Consider the following 19068-nt stretch of genomic DNA (forward strand, 5'->3'; position numbering starts at 1 on the left):
ATATAGTGATTAATAAAATAACAAAATATTTGCTCCACTAATCTGAAGTTCAGTTTCATTTGCTTGAAACTTATTCGTAACTCATAACATAACCCATTTTACTTAATTTAAAAAAAACAGAACAGAGTCACATGGATGATATAATGCAAAACAACACAAGATAAAGGTATAAACCTATCTCTTACCAATCTAAAGTTAGCGCACCACTTTAAAAACAGTTTTAGCGAAAGTTGTTTTACCAAAGATTTGAAGAAAGCGAAATTTCTTATCTAGATCGCAAGAATCGCGTTTTTATTATCAATTAACATGTTACGTTTTACGTTCGTTGATCTCGGTATTGGCCATGACTTGGAATGCATCGGAAAGTTATTGACTTTTGATAATGAAACCAGTTTGCGGCGAACTGACCGAGAGCCCGCGGCCTCGTTCAATACCAGCTATCTCCACCAAGATATAGTTTCCAAAAACTACAATTTATATAAATTAATTATCCATTGCCGATTCACTTAAGCGCTGTCTCATAATTTTAGTTGTAAACCAGCAGTGTATAATGTATTATGCGTTATTGAAGTGCTCTCTTTTTGTTATGGCGTATAAATTGGTAGGGGATCAGCTTATAGCCCCGACAGCTCTTAAGTTTACCGGCTTTATCTCACCTTTTTGCGGCATCTTAAAATTGATAAAAAATGAAAATTGAGTTTGCCAAGCGATAGTCTTTCGGTGTAATTATAGACTTGAGAAAAAATTTATGACCTTCTCTACTTTAGTTATTCGAAGATTTTATGGAAATATTTATTGTTAAGTGACTTAGTTTGTTTTAATTTATTTAAAATCAACTCTTTTATGTATAAAATATTGGGAGCAAAGAAAAGAAAATCAGTCAAGTTAAAGTTCTCAACAAGTACAATTTCAAAGATTCTCAATGACCATATCGTTTTCATCTCGGGTTAAGCATCGCGTACCAATGTACCTAGCATATAAAGGCATATTTGAAGTAGCAGATAAGTGTAATATTACGGTAAATCAGCTCACGAATGGTTTCGCAAAATAGCTCAGTTCTTAGTTGTGAAACTAAAACGTTTACCAAATGTTTTATTTTAGATAATTTCTCTTGTCCTCGACCAGCAGGTCATAGTCATAGACTTAAGTAATTTAGCCGCTCCTATGCCATTGAGTCTAGTCATTATATTTATTACCCACAGCTATGGCTGCACAAACAAAATATTAAGAGAATATTGTTTGTGGTTATACCCGTAAACATGTATTTTTTGTTTCTTAGAAATTGTTTTGTAACGGTTTCGTATCTTAAACAGGTTTTGTATACATACAGCATTAGGTAGTTATTTAGGTAGGTACGTGTCGGGCCAATTAGTTTTATGAAATTGAATGACATGTTTTGAAAACCTTTCCTCATTCGATATCGACCTTATTCATATTGCATTTTAACCATTGGTTTCATGGCTCTGTGTGAACTCAGATACTTTGAAATACTTAATCATTCATAAAGTAGACAGAGCCAGCAGGCTTCAAAAACCTATATAAGTTTTTGATCATATGATGAAAGGCGACGTTTAGCTGTTAGGCTTAAGGATAGAATTGAGATTCAAAATAGTGACAACTTGATTGCCCATCGCCTAAAAGAAGAATCTTAAGTTTATAAGCCTATCTCTTATTCGCCTTTTATGACATCTATGGAAAAGAGATGGCCCTATTCTGTTTTAAATTGATGCCGGGGACCACACGGCAAATATTTTTGCGTTTTTAATATTGCTTTATTAGTTGGTTTGTAGATAGACTTTTTTACGGACATGCCACAAATATTGAGGTAACTTCGAAATACTCCACAATGCTGGATTGTTAGAATTTAATCAGAATTCGAGTAATCAGAATCAATCTGTAATATCTAACTATTACTTTTTTATCTAACCACACAGCCATAGGAATCAATACACTTTGCAGGAAATCACATTAACTTGCCTTAATTCAATTACCTACTTATACGAATTTAGTTTCTTGTCATGCCTATATAATTAAAATCCGTAACGTTGCACGTGCGTAGCGAATTATTTCTTAAATCTAAGTTTATCTGGCTATAGTGATAGCAAAGCAGCTCCATTTTTTTTTAAATCCAAGAATCAAACTAATAAAAAGAGTCTTAGACTTATTTCCGCGAGACATAGTTACCTATCAAGGAAAGCTTGAAAACAACAAACAATTTTAAAGTAATTTCACCAAATCAAAATTTTATGTTGAACCTAAAGAACCTAAAACCGTAGAGGGCGAACATAGTTCACTTATTCTAATATTGCATGAAATAAGATGTATCTGTTTTTTTTGAGAAATGAATTCTTCAAATTTGACTGAAACTGAGAATTAAAGATATAATTTATTTCCAAAGTAAGGTAGCATTTTTTTACAAAGCATCGATCACATTCATAAGAGGCATTAGTTAGATGATGTTCCGAGATAGTATTATTTATGTTTGACGGAAAGATGGACAACGCCTCTCCCCACGTTTCAGGAAGAGCCATTGTTCTGTCTACGCCGGTTACTGTTGCCAACTGTCTTTGACTAGACGGCGCTAAAATAATTCCAAAAACCGTCAAAGTGGCATAAAAAGGCGCGTAAGATCTTTCGAACAATTCTAATGAGAAAAAAAATCGTCTTTCTACTTTTGTATCAAAATATAGTTATATTAAAGAGTTAAGCTATCTTTGAACGTTTTTTTGTTGATTTCGCTCATTTAGACTATTATTAGATCTAATATTTGAAAAACTGCGTGAAATATATATATTTGAATACTTAAAAAGTAGCGCCAGAGAATTAAGAAAGGGTAATAGGCGCTAAGACCTGAACTTTGGGCACAGGCATTGTCAAAAAGCGCCAGATTTAGCGCCTAATGCGCTATGTTGGTAAGATTGACGACAGTCCTCCGCCGGACTTAGCCATACATCGTCACACAAAACATCATTTACATACACAATTTTCGTTAACGATCATCGTAAATCTCACTACTTATTCTAATTTATGTCGCCTTAGTACGATAAACTATGGCGGTGGTACGGTGAGGTCTACTTAATTTAACAACAAAACATACCTGGTTAGTTGTCAGTTGAAGAGGTTTTGTAAGTTTGATAATAATAATCAATTTATTATATTAATTATATTATATTATTAATTATTAATAATAATTTATTATTATTAGTTGAACCAAACACTAATCCATTTTTTAGGTTAATGCGTAATCGTGCATATTCATATAGGGAAAGTTCTTGTGATAAAAAAGTGAATTTAAAATTGGTCATTCGACCTTTGTCGAGACGTTAATTGCATGTAAAATGTTCTAGTATCTCATTTCCGAAGTAGAACAAAATTATGATGGTACGCAGACCACATAATCTCCACGCAGTAACGATGCAACAACCGTCAGAAATTCCCTAGTAAAATGCTCGAATATAGTCGCCTAGTTAAAGTCGAGTACAGTCATATATACGAGACCCTGAAACCGTATTTTGTAAATGACAGTTCGCGATCTCCCTTGCAATTTACTCGGAAATAAGTAGAAAGAGAATTTTCTCTCAGGATTTTCCGGCTAGCAATAAACAGTTACTTGTTTAACGCGAAGGAAATGAGAGTAGATACTGAAAGCGGCGAAAGACTGGAGTTTTCTTAAAGTTAGTTAGGTTTCAGGAGTGCATTAATGAACCCAGGGTCCCGGCAATATAGACGTGCCCCGAGGCGCCCCTAATGCTTCCCGGGGATCTAAATTGCATACGCGGCTCCTTCATTATAACTCCTGAGTTGGCGTGAGAATTAAAAATATTTCAGAAATACGTATGCTGGCCATTACATATAATCACGTCTATATCTCTTGTGAGATAGACAGAGGCAACAGTCGTGAAAAGACTGGAAGGCCACGTTTAGCTGTATGACTTAATGATGGATTTGAAATGAATTGTTGCTAGACCATATAAAGATTCATACGTCTATTCAGTGATTCACACTAATTTTACCTTGACCTGAAATTCAACGTTTTTGTTATTCAGAAAAAAGATACTTTGTCTATTTAAATGCGTCGCCAGTATTGCAAAGTTTGCGGTCGTTACATTGTAGATATGGTTTGCAACAAAAGGTGCAGTGCAGTGCAGTTAAGTACTCTGGAGCCAATGTTGCCTGGGCAGACTTAACGAGTGTTCATGACACCATTGCAACTGCACTCACAAACTTGGTCAAAATGGATTCTGTACTTGAACAAATGTCTGTGTTTGTACTAGTTTTTCCATGGATGCTTTTCAGCGAAGATATGCTGTTTCTACATATTGAGTGTAAGTGTTAAATAATTATCACACTAATCCACATAAAGAGGAAAATCTTCATTTTTCTCTGTGTGTTGTGCTTAAACAAAATTGAGATGATAATAGACAATGAAATCGTGCAAGGCTCTGATAAGGCAGAGCCGTCAAAGGTAAGTTAAGGAGAATAAAATCTACGCAATCACAAAATTTCCCATGAATCATATTGACGTAAGAATTAGCCGTATCTTACTTTATTCACTAGTCATTCATTCTTTAGTTTATGTTAATTTAACCGTCCGTACTTACTACTGTTATAACTAAAAACGGCGTAACAAAAGTTAATTGGTGTATCTGCGTAAAGCAAGTGCAAAGTTTTGCAAGCGCGCTATGCTCGATGACTATCGATACAATGTGTTGCAATGTGTTAGGAAAACCACCATGATTATGTATGTACCTATTAGTAACGATATAAAGTGCCCCATTTTTTATTAGAATTTGTCTAGTGTCGCTTGTATGGCTATACCTTCGATTTCAATGCAATTTTTCCAACTTGTTTGCACATAAGTGAAGGTTTTGCGTTGATAACTATATTAACGATTCACAATAGTGAAATAATAGAGGGTCTGTATAAATTAAAAAAGCGTACAATAATTTTAAATCAGATTGCTAAGCGAATGAAGTATAGCGTCACTTGCTAATACTCATTTTGGAAATGTTACATTCATTTATTCATTTTACATATTTCTATTTTTGTATGTTGTAGTATATTGGAAATTAGATAAAATTTTAATATAAGTGCTATATAAGAAATTTTGCGTTAAAAGCGTCATTACAAAAATTTACGTGACAAAAATTCATATAAAAGTGACAGTCCCTTTGTTTGATCCATTATGAAGCTAAGGCAATTTCTCTCAAACGGCGACCTCTGAAATCCCAATCATGAACTCACCTGTTAAACGAACTTCATCTTGCGATAGATATTGACTTTCCATAAAAAATTTGGAGCTCCAGTCAGCCGTGAAAGACCATTTTTAATATTCACCTCGTCTTCGATTAAAAGTGCCTTCATTTCAGTCCATAATATATTTTTGAAGTCCCTGATTGGAGAGGCGGAAGAAAATGCTTTACTTCCTGAATGGATCCAGGCTAAAAGGAAATTGAACGGTCGTTATGTACCAGCCTTTGATGGCCTAATAAATGTACGAGTGGGTATATGATTGGTATTTATACAAAGCGTTGGATCCTCGGACACAGATTCAGACAGTTCTAGGAGTTCTTTTCGTCGTCTCAATTAGTGCAGTAAAATGACGGAAATTGGAAAGTCCGTGAAAATCGGAATAATATTTTTATTGAAGAGACGTATATAATAAATTGGATGGGACATCTCTCCAATTGATTTTATAAGAATTACAAAGAAACGAAACGACCTAAATATCATTATGGTACCACCAAATACCTTAAACGATATTATTTAGAAAGCATAAGCATTTTTTGACTTTATTGTGATTTATGAGAAATTTTAGTTTGAATAATATACCCGTGCGTAACTTGAGCGGGGTATAAGTTGAAATAAAACACACCTTATTCCAACGAAAGCAATATCTAAGACATGACATTGCTAAATTCCGAAAAAGAAAACTAGTGTAGTGTGGAAACAGTTTGTGAAACACTTGAATAGGTGTCGATTGGCTTTCCCATTGGGTGGCATTGAATTTTCGTTATCTTTTGCAACTTTATAGCTCAATTTAAGGTGGGCAATTTAATCGGGGCAGTCACGGAAGCATGAAAATATATGGGGGCGCGTGCTCAGGTAACAATGTCGAAACATTCGATAGTTGTGTGATAAAACAACACTGGCTCACCTAAGTTCATATTTTAAGAGAAACGGCGACACTAATTGCTTACATTTAAAAACATATTCACGGCATTACCTTTTCCAGTCAAGCTTATTTGATACCGGAGAATGAATGATTGAATGACCGGAGAATGGTACGAGTAGACTTAGCGCTACTTTTAAGAAAGAAGAAGTTATGTAAATTTTAACAAATTTTTAGGCAAATATAATAAAAAATTGGTATTGGTTTTTAGTGGTAATTCAGTAACATACATCTGCTTTACATAACTAAAAAAAAGAATCAACTGGGAATAGGAACAAAGATGACACGCAAGTCCTGGGTCCACAATTTTCACCAAGTATGCGTTCATTTGGGTCTAGTAAAAATGATATAAGAGTAGGTCCTGAGGCTTTACTTTTTCATAAAAAATATTCGTATTGTATATTCCTTTTTAAGAAGTCTTAATAAATAATCCTTCTTAATGATAAGATTATTAAGTACATGATTGTGACTTTATCTGATTCTGAACTATATATCTCATGACAAAAACAGTTTGTCTAATTAGTGTGGATAACTAACTCAAAGTTTTTCTACGTGATATCATATTAAGATAAAATATTTCATTCACTCATAGAATTGGTATTTAACACAATTTTATGTATGTTGGAATGCTCGCGCAATGCTGATAATTGGCAAAATATGTACGAGTAGTTCAATTAAAACAACAGAATTTTGCCACCTTGAGTGCACTAGATTTGGCTACTTCCCCTATATAATTACATAATTAGTAAGGTAATAATGAGATTAATGCGCATTCATAATGTATAAACAATCAGATAATGAAGATACGAATAGGATTTTATCTATGTATATTTTCGTAATAATTCTTTTTAACTCGATGGCGCCAACACAGAGTGAAACTATTTTTCATGCTTTGGATAATAAGTTGATCTCAAAGTGTTATCTAATATTTCGGACAGTCTTGGCTAGACATAATCACATAATTCTGTATTCTGTGATTATGTCTATAGCCAACGTCATGATCATCACATTGGTATGCCTAGACTAGATATGCCAGGTATAGACGACGTATCAAACTAAGACAATAGAAATGGCGAAGGTCGAATGAGAGAAATTTCCTGAGAATTGTTGAACCCTAAATATTCACGATAAAAATAAACAGGCATATTTTCTGTGTTAAGCTTCTTACCTGAAACAAACAAAAAATAACTTTTGTAAATAAAATCGGTTACAAACAATATGATCGTGTTAAAAATATCATAAAAAGATTATAGGTACTTCAGATTAGTAACGTTAGGTAAGAAAGAAAAAAGCTTCTCTTATAAGTACCTAATATATGTATACTGTTCTACATTTGCTGACTTTTCTAGTTTCGTGTCTAAAATTATTCCCACGTTCGACATTTCCATTTACTTTTGAGGGCTCAATGCCATCTGTCCAATTTTTCATCCATGTTCTTTGTCCAAGATTTTATCAAGTTTTGACAGGTACCAATGTCACTGCGTCAAAAGTATAGGTACATACTTACGTTTGCTTTGGGGAATATTAAGAGTTATTTGAGAAATTTTAATAGCTGATCGTGGCGTTTTATGACTACTTGCTCTGTGTACCGCGTAAGGGAAAAAATTGTTATAATGTGTGGGTGTGCGTGTGTCAAATCAAACATTTGATGGAGAAACCTTTTATCAAACTACAAATATCTAATAACTACTTATCATGATTGAATTTTAGCGATTCTCCATAAAAGTGGGCCCAGTCAAAACTGATAATGTTCTTAAAGGTACCTTATAAAGAGTAACGACAGTGATGTGCGCGCATCATGAGCATTGACCCAGTACTCTCTTTGAATATTAATGAGTTTTGCAAGGAAAGGGCCGGCCTATCAAAGTAACTAGAGTGCAAAGAACAAACGTGCGTAGTTTATACCTAGTCTCTTCTAAAATACTCGTACTGTTTAGAAGAGATTAAGCGAAATGGACAATAACACATAGTAGTATTCTCATATCCCCCCAGCTTACTTGTTTTAGACATGATGCAAAAAGTGGAATACTACCATAGATAGGTAGGTCTAATAAGATTTTTCTCAAAAGTTCGTAAGTATAAATTCCCCCTTTTTTTTCAGTCTTTATGTAAGCGCTAATCTGTTGTGGATGGATTTTGTTTCTGTTTGAAATGTTGGAGAAGTTTTATATCTTTAATTTATTATAAATGCTACCCGTGCTAAGCCGGGTTGGGTCGCTAGAAAAATATATAAAAAAAAGTAAATTATTGTGTTAAGTTAATTACTTCAATTGAACTACTTTATGATATGCAATAAAGAATTTGAAATTGAAATTAAAATAAAACTTAATTCTACCTACTGCAAGTTTTTAAGTTTGGACACGCCTCACTTCTATCTTTTCGTTATTTGATATAAGTCGGGTCTGACAAAATTAATCTTTTATACGCAATTATGATTAATGGACGCGGTGATAGCAACTAATTAAAAGATTGGGTGGCATTAGTTAATGTAGTCCGTGATAACGTGACATGATTTGACATTTCGTCAAGAAGTTCATGAAATCATATTACTGTCCGGGGTAGATAGGGTCAACAGCGTTAAGAAGACTGGAAATCCACAGAGATGAGATTCAGACGTGTTTATTTATGATAGGATCTAGCACATCGCTCCAAAGGAACAGTCAGCACACACTATGTTACTTCTACGATTCCAGACCAGCATGAACACTAATGTTAATACTCATAAGATGCTTTCTAGTGTAATTCATTGTAACATGATTCGAAATGATAAAATAAAGGTACGTTACGTGCGCATTTCATGTGTAATATTTTTTAATACTAAAAACAATTCTCCATCTGCTTCTGTTAAGAGCAAAGTACAAAAGTCAGGGGAGAAATATCCTTTTTAACTTTCTTCTATTACACCATGGATTTACAACCTGTCTCTTTCTTTTTAAAAGAAATCTGATCGGGATCTTGTTGGTCAGGAGTTCTAAAGGTAATGAAGGTAATAAAACAAATAAAACTATCTAATAACGCAAGTCATAATGATTCTCACAGAAATATATTTAATTCATTCATGATCTTACTAATGATCTTAGACAAAAACGGCGTTTGTTTCATAATAACTTTTACTTTTTATGCCCGCTTCGAATGTCCGCAGTGAAAGTGGCGTTTTGTCTCGTCACATTTCACTAAGCGTTGGTGACAATTTAGATAATAATTGCTTACACTGTTACAATTTTACTATTTAAATTTGAACTACTACTAACCACACATGTACCTACATGTCTCACACGCAAGGTAGACAAGGTGTTACAAACCTTTATAATGAGTGAATTGAGATCCAGAGAGTGACAGGTTGCTAGCCCTCCGCTTAAAAGAATCCCAAGTTCATTAGCCTTTCCCTTTAATGACATTTACAATTTGTTTGTATGAATTTACAACAAATATTTGTATTTTTTAACAGACATACCAACACACATCATTAAAACCTGTGTTTCTTTTGCAGGTGGCGCTAAATTCGACAATTGTTTGTAATATCTTTATTGCATAGAAATTTACACAGTAACAAGAAAATAGTACAATTTTTGAAGGTGGCGTTCAATTCGTTGGCTTTTTTAGATGCCGCTAAATTCACGTGGACGAAGCTGCGGCTAAAAGCTAGTCATGTTATAATTACCTCCGCGAGCTCGTCTACTTTGCTCTGTGCTAACACACTAACCTCGATAGCATTGTGCGAATATTTCTTCGTGCCTCAAAAGAATGTATTGTCAAAGTGTGCAGAATTGCACTCAATTGAGCAATTTTTTCAAAGAACTTCCATAAATGGATTAAAGATTAATAGCGGTTAGGGTACGACCACATATTGGAGAGCATTAGTGTCTTAAGTGACAAAAGTTGGTAGGTTTGAACAAAACATAGGTTAAAAATGCGGCCGGTGCTAAGCCAATGATACAATGAGTCACTAGGCGTTTCCATTTCGTAAGCATACCAGGCAATCAAGATCAAATTTATTTACGTATAATTTTTTTTTATTTAGTTTATGATTATGATTTTATTCACTATCAATTAATAACAAAATTATTTCTTTAGGTATTATAAAATATTTTAATATGGGTTTGGTATCTATACAGATTAAATGTAAGTACGAGTATAATAATTAAAATTGTATATGCGGCAATTTTTTTTATTTTTTAACTAAAGTGTGTTACTTGTACTTAATTATGATCAAGTTAGTCTGGGAGTAAATAATAATGAAAGGATACATAAAAGTAGGTCAACGAAGCTAATTATACAGAAAGAGGGTGAATATAAACCTTGGGAAGGTGGCATTATCTTATGCCAATACAATTTGACCATGTGAATATATCCTTACGTTTTCCAAATTGAAGCGTGCTGGTGAAATAAGGTAACATATGGTATAAAAAATAGGTAAAAAATAAATCTTATGCCCCATTGCCTTGGGGCATTGATTTATACGGCGGCGATCCGGTGTAATAGTTTGGAATGGTAAATATATGAGTTGACCTGTAACTGAATTAGGCGATCATATATATTTTAAGATTTTTGGAACTCTTTATTGGTACGAAAAATAAATCTATCAATATTTATATTGCATGAAACAATCCATTATAAGTATAATAGAATAGAATAGATTTTTCAAAATCTTCAGCATATTAATTATACCATAAGAATCCTAAGTTAAGTCTATCCCTTAGTCGCCTTTTACGAAATCCATCGGAAAGAGATGAAGTGGTACTATTCTTTTTACAATTGGTGCCGGGAACCACACGGCATTCAACTTGACGGAGAAAAATAGATAAAACAATAGTTTTATCAAAGTTCGTGAATAAATAGTACCGTGGTATTTATAAAGCTGCATGGCGTTAATTCGTTAATATTGTTTTGCTCTAAATAGACAGTAGTATTTTTATATTTATCTTTTTAGATGTGAACACACGATTTTTAACCACAAACGATATAAGAGAACTAATTTACGTGTCAGTATTATAACATACGTGACCACATACATAGATCTAGGTAGATACTGCTAGTTCACCCAACGGTGTGAAATTTAATTGACATTTTTTTTTCTACTTACCGTAAAATCCGCTGAACTAAATAAGAGAAGAATTTCTATATTAAGGGTTTCTTTTTTGGTAAATTTTACTGATACAGCTTAATAAGGGTACCCCGATATTAGATTTTCATTCTTTGACGGTCGCAACAAATATTAGTAAGCTTAACGTGTCATGCGAGTCTTGTGACGATAAGCCTTGTTAATAATATACGTATATGCAATAGATATGGCGATGGGCTAGGAAGCTGTCACAATTTAAATCTCAGTTTCATCACTAAGCCATTTCATTGAATGTGACCTTTTAGGTTTTTTGAGACCGAATACTCCGTCTTCCTGCAAGGGATAAATATATAATTTTATGTCATATGCAACAAATATGATATGAAACAGTTTGGAAGAGAGATTTATTAGACGAGATTAAATTTCCACTCGCTAAGCGCTCGCGAGGTCTAGTGATCACTATGTCTATGTACGGAACTGTCGATGCTAACATGCGCTTTTGAGGGCCTTGATTTTGCTGATAGATAGCTGTCGGTGTTTTTAATTGAAACGTAATTAAACGTCGATAATTTGACAGCTTCGATGTACTGTTACAAATGTTCTATATGCGATTTTTTTAAGTACATGTTACCGTTGTAATTTTATGTACGTAAGAGTAAAATAGGTTTTTAGTAAATTATTAGATACTAGCGGTTTCCTGCAGCTTTGCTTTTTCCGTTACCGCGGGAATTTCCAGGAAAAAGATAGACATGTAATTTTGAAACACTACGTTAAATTCGATGCTGTTGTTGTTAACAAGATTTGTAATACAAATCTTTCCTCTTATTACTAGCATCGTTTCGGTTTAAGAGCAATCGAGTAATAGTTACAATCTATAATTAAGTATTACATGAGAGAATCCGATAGTATGAATAATCGTTTTTCACTTAGTCACAGTCTAGTTGTGTAGGAAAATGCGGCAGATTGCACTTTTCGCATAATTGGCCGTTGAATGACCACCCGTTACAGATTAATTCAATATGAAACGCTATTTCTCTGATAAACTTACATACGTACAAACACATGATCACGTCTATATCCCTTGCGGGGGAGACAGAGCCAACACTACGGAATTGAAATTCAAATATTTGGTTGCTAGCACGTCTATAAGAAGAATCTAAAGTTTATTAGTCTTTCCCTTAGTTGCCATTTACGACCGTCCAAGATATGGAGTGGTTCTATTCTAAAGTGCTGGGAACCACCATCACAAACTTAGGATTTTTCTTTTCTGCGATGAGTTAGGAACTTATTTTCTATCAAATTAATCTTAAAGTCATACAGCTGAACGTGGCCTTTTCGTATTTTTAAGACTGTTATCTCTGTCTTAGCCTTTGATTATATAATATGTATGTAATCCATAAAACTCTAAATTATAAAGGTAAATATCGTACAATCATTTTTATTTGCGGCCCTGTTCCGTATTATTCTAGGAAAAACATTAAATAAATGTACCAAGAAACTGAGATTTTCAGCGAAACATCAGTTTTGAGCGTTACAAAAGCGCTTGACTAAAAAAGGAACAAAAAGCTTTGGCTTCAAGCACAACTTTGGTCGCAACGTTGAAAAAGTTGCAGCAACAACCATAAAAGCTGGACCATTATGATGACGTGCCGCAAAGAGGCCTTAAGCCATAGGGACGTTGGTAAACTCTGTTTGGTGTGGCTGCCGTTGCAAAAATAGTTTTATTATTGGCATTTTCATTTTTAGTTATCGCCCGCGGATCCACCCGCGTGAAAAGTACCCTAATATCTTTCTCAGTGCTCCACACTACATGTATACATTCAGTGATTCATTGACATGAATGACGGACAAACAAACACACTATTATATTTATTATAATATTAGTATGGATTTGTTATATGTCAAACGTATGTCTTAAATTTATTCAAATAATGATCTTTTTTATTATTGGACTGTTAAAAAAAACTTAAAATGTTTTTCTGTCTGAATAAAATACGATTGGTGAAAGAACCTTAATCGTTTCAGAGATAAAGATATTACAGACAAACGAATAATAATAGATTTTTTGTTTTCCATTATTCTTTTTGATTGTTCCTGCAGTCACCCGAGCTAATACTCGTATCCCTTGGTCCTTTTCCAGACATCCATAATTAAAAATTATATATTCGCAAAATTTCAAGAAGATCGGTTCAGTATATTGTAGATCTGTTGCGTGATATAAAAGAAATCTTAGAAACAGAAAGAGGCGAATTTGTGTTGTATATCATGTAGTGATTCTAATCTATTCTAGATTAAAAGAGTATAAAAATATTTTCACTCTTCCACCTTATAATAATATATTCCATTGGTAATAACGTGTCCCGTAAGTTTATTTGTAAGTTGTTTGTAAGAGCAAGATATGAAATACCTACTTGCGTTTTCCTTTCATCATTTTCCTTATTACGAACTTAATTCAGAGGACGATTGTAAGTGACTATGAGTGATTGCAACATAATAACGATGATTACTTTTTGTGATTCAGACATGTCGTCTCACATTATGTTTCTTCGGCATTTTCGTAATTAATTGTAGATGTAATTAATAGCGGATGTCAGTTTAGTAGGCTGTGTGATTTCGGGAAGGGTGACCTTGAAAAAAAAATCATTTTTTTTCCTCTAGAAAGAGACCCAAGGTGCATCAATAACCATGATTTTCCTTTCCGATTTCTTTTGAGGTACGAAACTTTAAAAAAGGATTACGTTCATGGACTATACCAGTTGAAGTGACAAAGTCATCTACATAATTGAATATTTCAATTCAACCTCAGCATAGGGTGGCCAAATTCTACGCGTAGAAAAATAAAAATTGCTTCCAATTGTGAATAAAAAGAAATAAAATGGTCGAGTATTAGATGAACATTGTTTGAAATTAAAAATATTTATTTATTTTGGCATATCAAGCTAGAGTGACATTTTGAACTACAGAGTATTTTTTTCTTATAGCAAGCACATTTAAAATTATGGCATTGATTTTTTGACGGCTTACACAAGCATTTGTTAAATGCTTCATCACCAAATAACGTTTGCTTAGTTACAGCTTCTTTTAATGTTAATAAATTTTGTGGTACATCCTCTTTAAATTCAACAGATGATGCTAACTGCAACCGATCACGTGGGAACCAGTTCTTAATTATTCCTGATTTGGTGCCCACTTGATACACTCCATTATTGATATCAGTAATTATTCCGAAAATACACTTCGTGTTTAAAGGTCCACGATCGGTCTTGGGAACGCTAACATTAACTGTATCTCCAACTACTATTGCTGAGGTCTTTTTTTTTATTATTTCATCATTCGTTTTCTCAGCAGCTCGTTTTAATCTATTGTTTGTTCCTTCATTTTCTTCCTCATTTTTTATGTCAAGTTCAACAGATTTTTTTTCAGTTATACACGGATTGTATCCAAATACTGCATTATATGGCGACTTTTCTTCACTTGAATGCGTTGATGTATTAATTTTATATTGAATAAAATGACAGCCAAGAGACCAGTTAGTTGAATTGTTATTAATCCATGTTTGAAGCATACTTGTTATATCTGTATTGTTTATCTCCAGATTATCTAGATCTCGGCATGAATGTATGGGATTCTCATGCTTTATGTTACAATCGGGCCATATTATTTTTACTTCATTTAGAATTTGCTCGTTTGTACTTATTAATATACCAGGCGAGCCAGAAGTTAAAAATATTTTTACCAATTCTGAAGCAATTTCAGTTATTTCATTTGTTCGCAGCGGACGTAGATAAAGAAATTTTGTAGTACAATCTTGGTATTTTAATAACCAGTGGTATTCTCCATCAGGCATAGACTGCAAATCAATAAGCTCGAGTTGACCACTATTGTTGAAACTAGCTGCTCTTAATTTTGCATTGTTTTTCTGATTGCTTCGTTTCAGTTCACAAACCGGGCATAAAGCAATATAAATTTCAATTGCCTTTTTCTGTACATAATATTTATTCTTAATAACCTGGCAAATTTTATCTCGGCCACAATGATTAAGTTCAATGTGAAATTGATTTATCAAATCAAAATACTGTTCAATTGGTATCACTCGAACTATAGGATCATCAGAATCTTTTTTCTTCATTATTAAGTATTCAGCGTCGTCACTATTAGAAACATCATATTTTGAACCCCAATAATACTGCATCGATGTCCGCCGCTTACCCAACTGAATGGCTGCCTTATTATCTTTGACATGTTGAATAACCTCTAATATACGTTCCATAGTCCACGGCTTTTTCGGTGTCACAGTTTGAGATTCATAAAAACTAATTAATTGTTCATTAAACTTCGCTTTAAATTCACTATCTTTGCACTCAATTTCTTCATTTTCAGTTTTTATCCAGTATATATTGTCACTAAGTTGCGTCGACTCTGTCGCTGTGCCGGCCGCCATCTTGGTACTACGGCGCCACAGCGGTGACGGCGGAACTAGGTACTAACGACAACAAAGCGCCGAGGGGCGCTGCGCGGGCCTGCTGTCGCGTTATCAAATGGCAGCGCGTGAATCAGCCGAATCAGAGAATGTTAAAAATAATACGAGATTCGCCGACTTGTTTTTGTTTGGTTAGGATACTAACTGTATTGAAAATTCGAAATGCATGTAAAAATGTTATGTAGATAAAGACTAACTTTTATCAATGAGGTAGTGTCATCTAACATGTTGTTTAAATAAAAATACATAAACATTGGTGTATTGTAAAGAGTTCTTATACGAAACTATGTTCGGTAACAAGTCATTCGTCAACAACACATTTAATGAAATAAAAAGGTTACCTACTTAAAACAGTATAAGTATACTTCAAGTTGTTTTAAATGTTATTTCTAAAAGGCTAATATCAGCACAGTGTAGTGAAATCCACACGTGAGCGAATTTTCAGACAAAAATTTACCTTTAAATATTTTGATGGTTCATTTGCCGATTAATACGGGTACATAATGGTTTAAGTAGTTAGTCAGTATCGTTAATGGAGCGCGTTTAAAATGCAGTGCATAATGCATATCCCGATGGATTGCATGCATGACAGCCATTTAGCTGGCTTAATATCAATTAAAATCAAGCCTTTATTAACTACTCTTGTTCGAGGTGGATTTTAAAACAGCGCTTAAAATTGTTTACTCGGTAGATTAAAGCGCATATTACACTTAATAGGGATGATAGGATACTTTTCTACTAAAATTGCCACGGGGGCGAATCACTGCGTAAAAGCTACTCTTTATGCATAAAATGGGATGATTAACTATGACCACTTGTGCGAGATATTTCAAATTAGGCATGAAGATTTTCCTTAATTCACGCGGAAACGGAAATAGTGAAATTTTTCATTTCCGTTTATAATACTCTCTCAAACTTATAATACTAACCTTTTTTTGGTGGGGCGTAATTAAAATTACAACTTTTATAAGGAACATTACAAGAGTCTTGAAACATCCCCCTCTCACCTCAGCTTTTGCAATTAACAAAGATTAAAATTGTTATTTTTTCATCAGGGATTCGTTTATAACCTCAAATTGCGTTGGAGTGCTCTATTTGCGTTTGTCATTTTACGCTTCAAAGGATTTAATATTCGTGATCATTTGGATGAGGTAAATTAAACAGAAAAATCCTCTGGGAGTAAGTCGGAATTCTGAAGCCAAAACAGATGACTGATTTTCATTCGACGACATGTTGGTCTATTTATGAACGTCGACAAGGTTTTCTTCTCTCTCTTTTTAATATTTTTGGTTACTATTATATCCGTGTGGTTTCGTGTACAACCACTAGTTCGTGGCACTAATTAAAAAAATAATAGAACCACTCCATCTCCTTTCCATGGATTTCCCATCTACTATTATTACTTCATTGTAGCCTCTTTAAGTCTCTGGAGAAGAGTCGACGATTCTTGATTGTATACCTAAGTTTTATTTACTATATTTTTGTCAAATAAATTAAAAATAAGTAGGAAATAGTAGGAGGAAATGGGAAGTACAAAATTTTTTCTTACTCATAAATAATAATTTGCCATAACTCCAAGACAAATCAACGAGACGTATAAATCATAAGGGACTAAGATTCAATTCCTGACCGTCGAGTAGGCTCATGTAATGTTCTGAAATAGATTTCAACACATGGAACAATCTGTGATGATAAGGCCGCAACTACATTGCTTTGGAAGATGTATGCCAATATCCGTCCTTATTAATGTAATAAATATATAATATTAATGTAGTAAATACTTTTTTCTAGGTATAATAATAATATAGGTATGCATTGATGCATATCATAAAGATAAGCAGGCAGTATGCTTTGCTTGCGACTTATTAACGTCAATGGACGTAAATATGGCTCTAACAATTGAATTTTGCCATGTTGACATTAATCGGGCTGATTATGTGAGCGTCTATGAAATTTCCTTATACAAGTTAAACCGATTCCTCTTTCTTTATATTCCTACTCTGAGACAATTTTTACAACATACATTAAAGTTATAATTATGCTTTTCGCATGTTTGAAGACAAATATTTGAGTTTTAATAATTGTTTATTTTTACAATAATGAACTCGCCCGATTGATCAAATTTAACTTTTAATAATATTTCTTAAAACTATTATGGAAGACACGACCAACATTCTATACACTTAAAATATACTCGCTTAGTAAATTTTTGCGTTGCAATGGATGAGATGCCTTATGTCAAGTCGCGACGTGGTCAGTGGTCCCTTTTTCAGTAATTTCCCGAGGGTAGGCGACCGGCGGCAAATCGAACCACACATGTCATATACCCGGCCATGCTTGGGTTCGTGTGTAAACAACATCATAGTTGGATACCGCGACTATTGTTATATATTTTTTTTGTATGCCAGTGTTTTAATTTAATAATTTTATAAACATTACTTTACCTCACCTATATATATGGGCAGAATGTTCGACTTGTATTTGTAATCACAAGAACCGAATCGAGTCGTCACACAATGTGGAGTTCGGATCACAGTGCTTTATTTCGTGTTACAAAGAAAAGGTTGACAGGTAACAGCTGCTTTTGTAACGACAAAAACATTTATATTACTTCATGACCTCTTCTTTTTCTTCCTGGCGTTAGTCCCGGTTACATCCTCACCACTCTGGAGAGGAAACCGGGGTGCATATTTTGACAATGGTCCTGGATTGGGTGAGTCTAACTTACGATAAAAACAAGAATCTTGAACAAGTCATAATATTATTGAAAACATCACATGATGTGGTCATACCACATTGCGAAATAATTTTACAGCGAGTGTGAAAAAACTCAATTTGCATCAAGAATTTTACCTTACGCCAGTATTCTTTGAACATGAAAGCGAAATATTTCTTTATAGTGGAAGAAATTTCTTTGTAATGTTATACTTTAGGGTTCACTGGAGCTTAACCCTATTAGCGTAACTGTTTGAGTCTGCGCAATTTCAGTTTCAAACGCAAGCGCTAAAATAACTTTAAGAACGTCCAGTTTTTGCCTATGTTCAAACCCATGTTTGATTTTCGTAAGATTTTGATGACAAAGTTTCGAAAATAGACAGTTATATCTAAATGAGAACATTAATTGGTCTTTACTAGAGTTCTCACAAATTGCTTTTCAGTGCATAAGCTTATAACAAAATTACAGTTTCATCCTTTATCGTCTTTTTTTTAATAAACATGTAACGTCAGAAAGGTAAGTAAAGAGAAAACTTGTAAACGTAATGAATTTTGAGGAGCCTGTTCTTATTCTTTATTATTTTTAACATCCTTATTTAGATGAAAATGTTTCAGAAAGTTTGACATTTAGAATTGTTA

The 19068-nt window shown here is 33.7% G+C and overlaps 1 protein-coding gene and 1 long non-coding RNA gene across 2 annotated transcripts in view; both read right to left on the bottom strand.

The window, feature by feature from the left end:
- Positions 1–19068, bottom strand: part of LOC106131264 (uncharacterized) — a 74264-nt gene that overhangs the window by 27539 nt on the left and 27657 nt on the right. The gene's annotated exons all lie outside the window — the stretch shown is intronic.
- LOC132901841 (KRAB-A domain-containing protein 2-like) lies at positions 14152–15675 on the bottom strand. Its single transcript, XM_060944697.1, has one exon. It carries the CDS (start codon positions 15673–15675, stop codon positions 14152–14154), a length of 1524 nt encoding a protein of 507 aa, XP_060800680.1.

The sequence above is a fragment of the Amyelois transitella genome, chromosome 6, assembly GCF_032362555.1.
Source record: "Amyelois transitella isolate CPQ chromosome 6, ilAmyTran1.1, whole genome shotgun sequence".
Taxonomy (NCBI): domain Eukaryota; kingdom Metazoa; phylum Arthropoda; class Insecta; order Lepidoptera; family Pyralidae; genus Amyelois; species Amyelois transitella.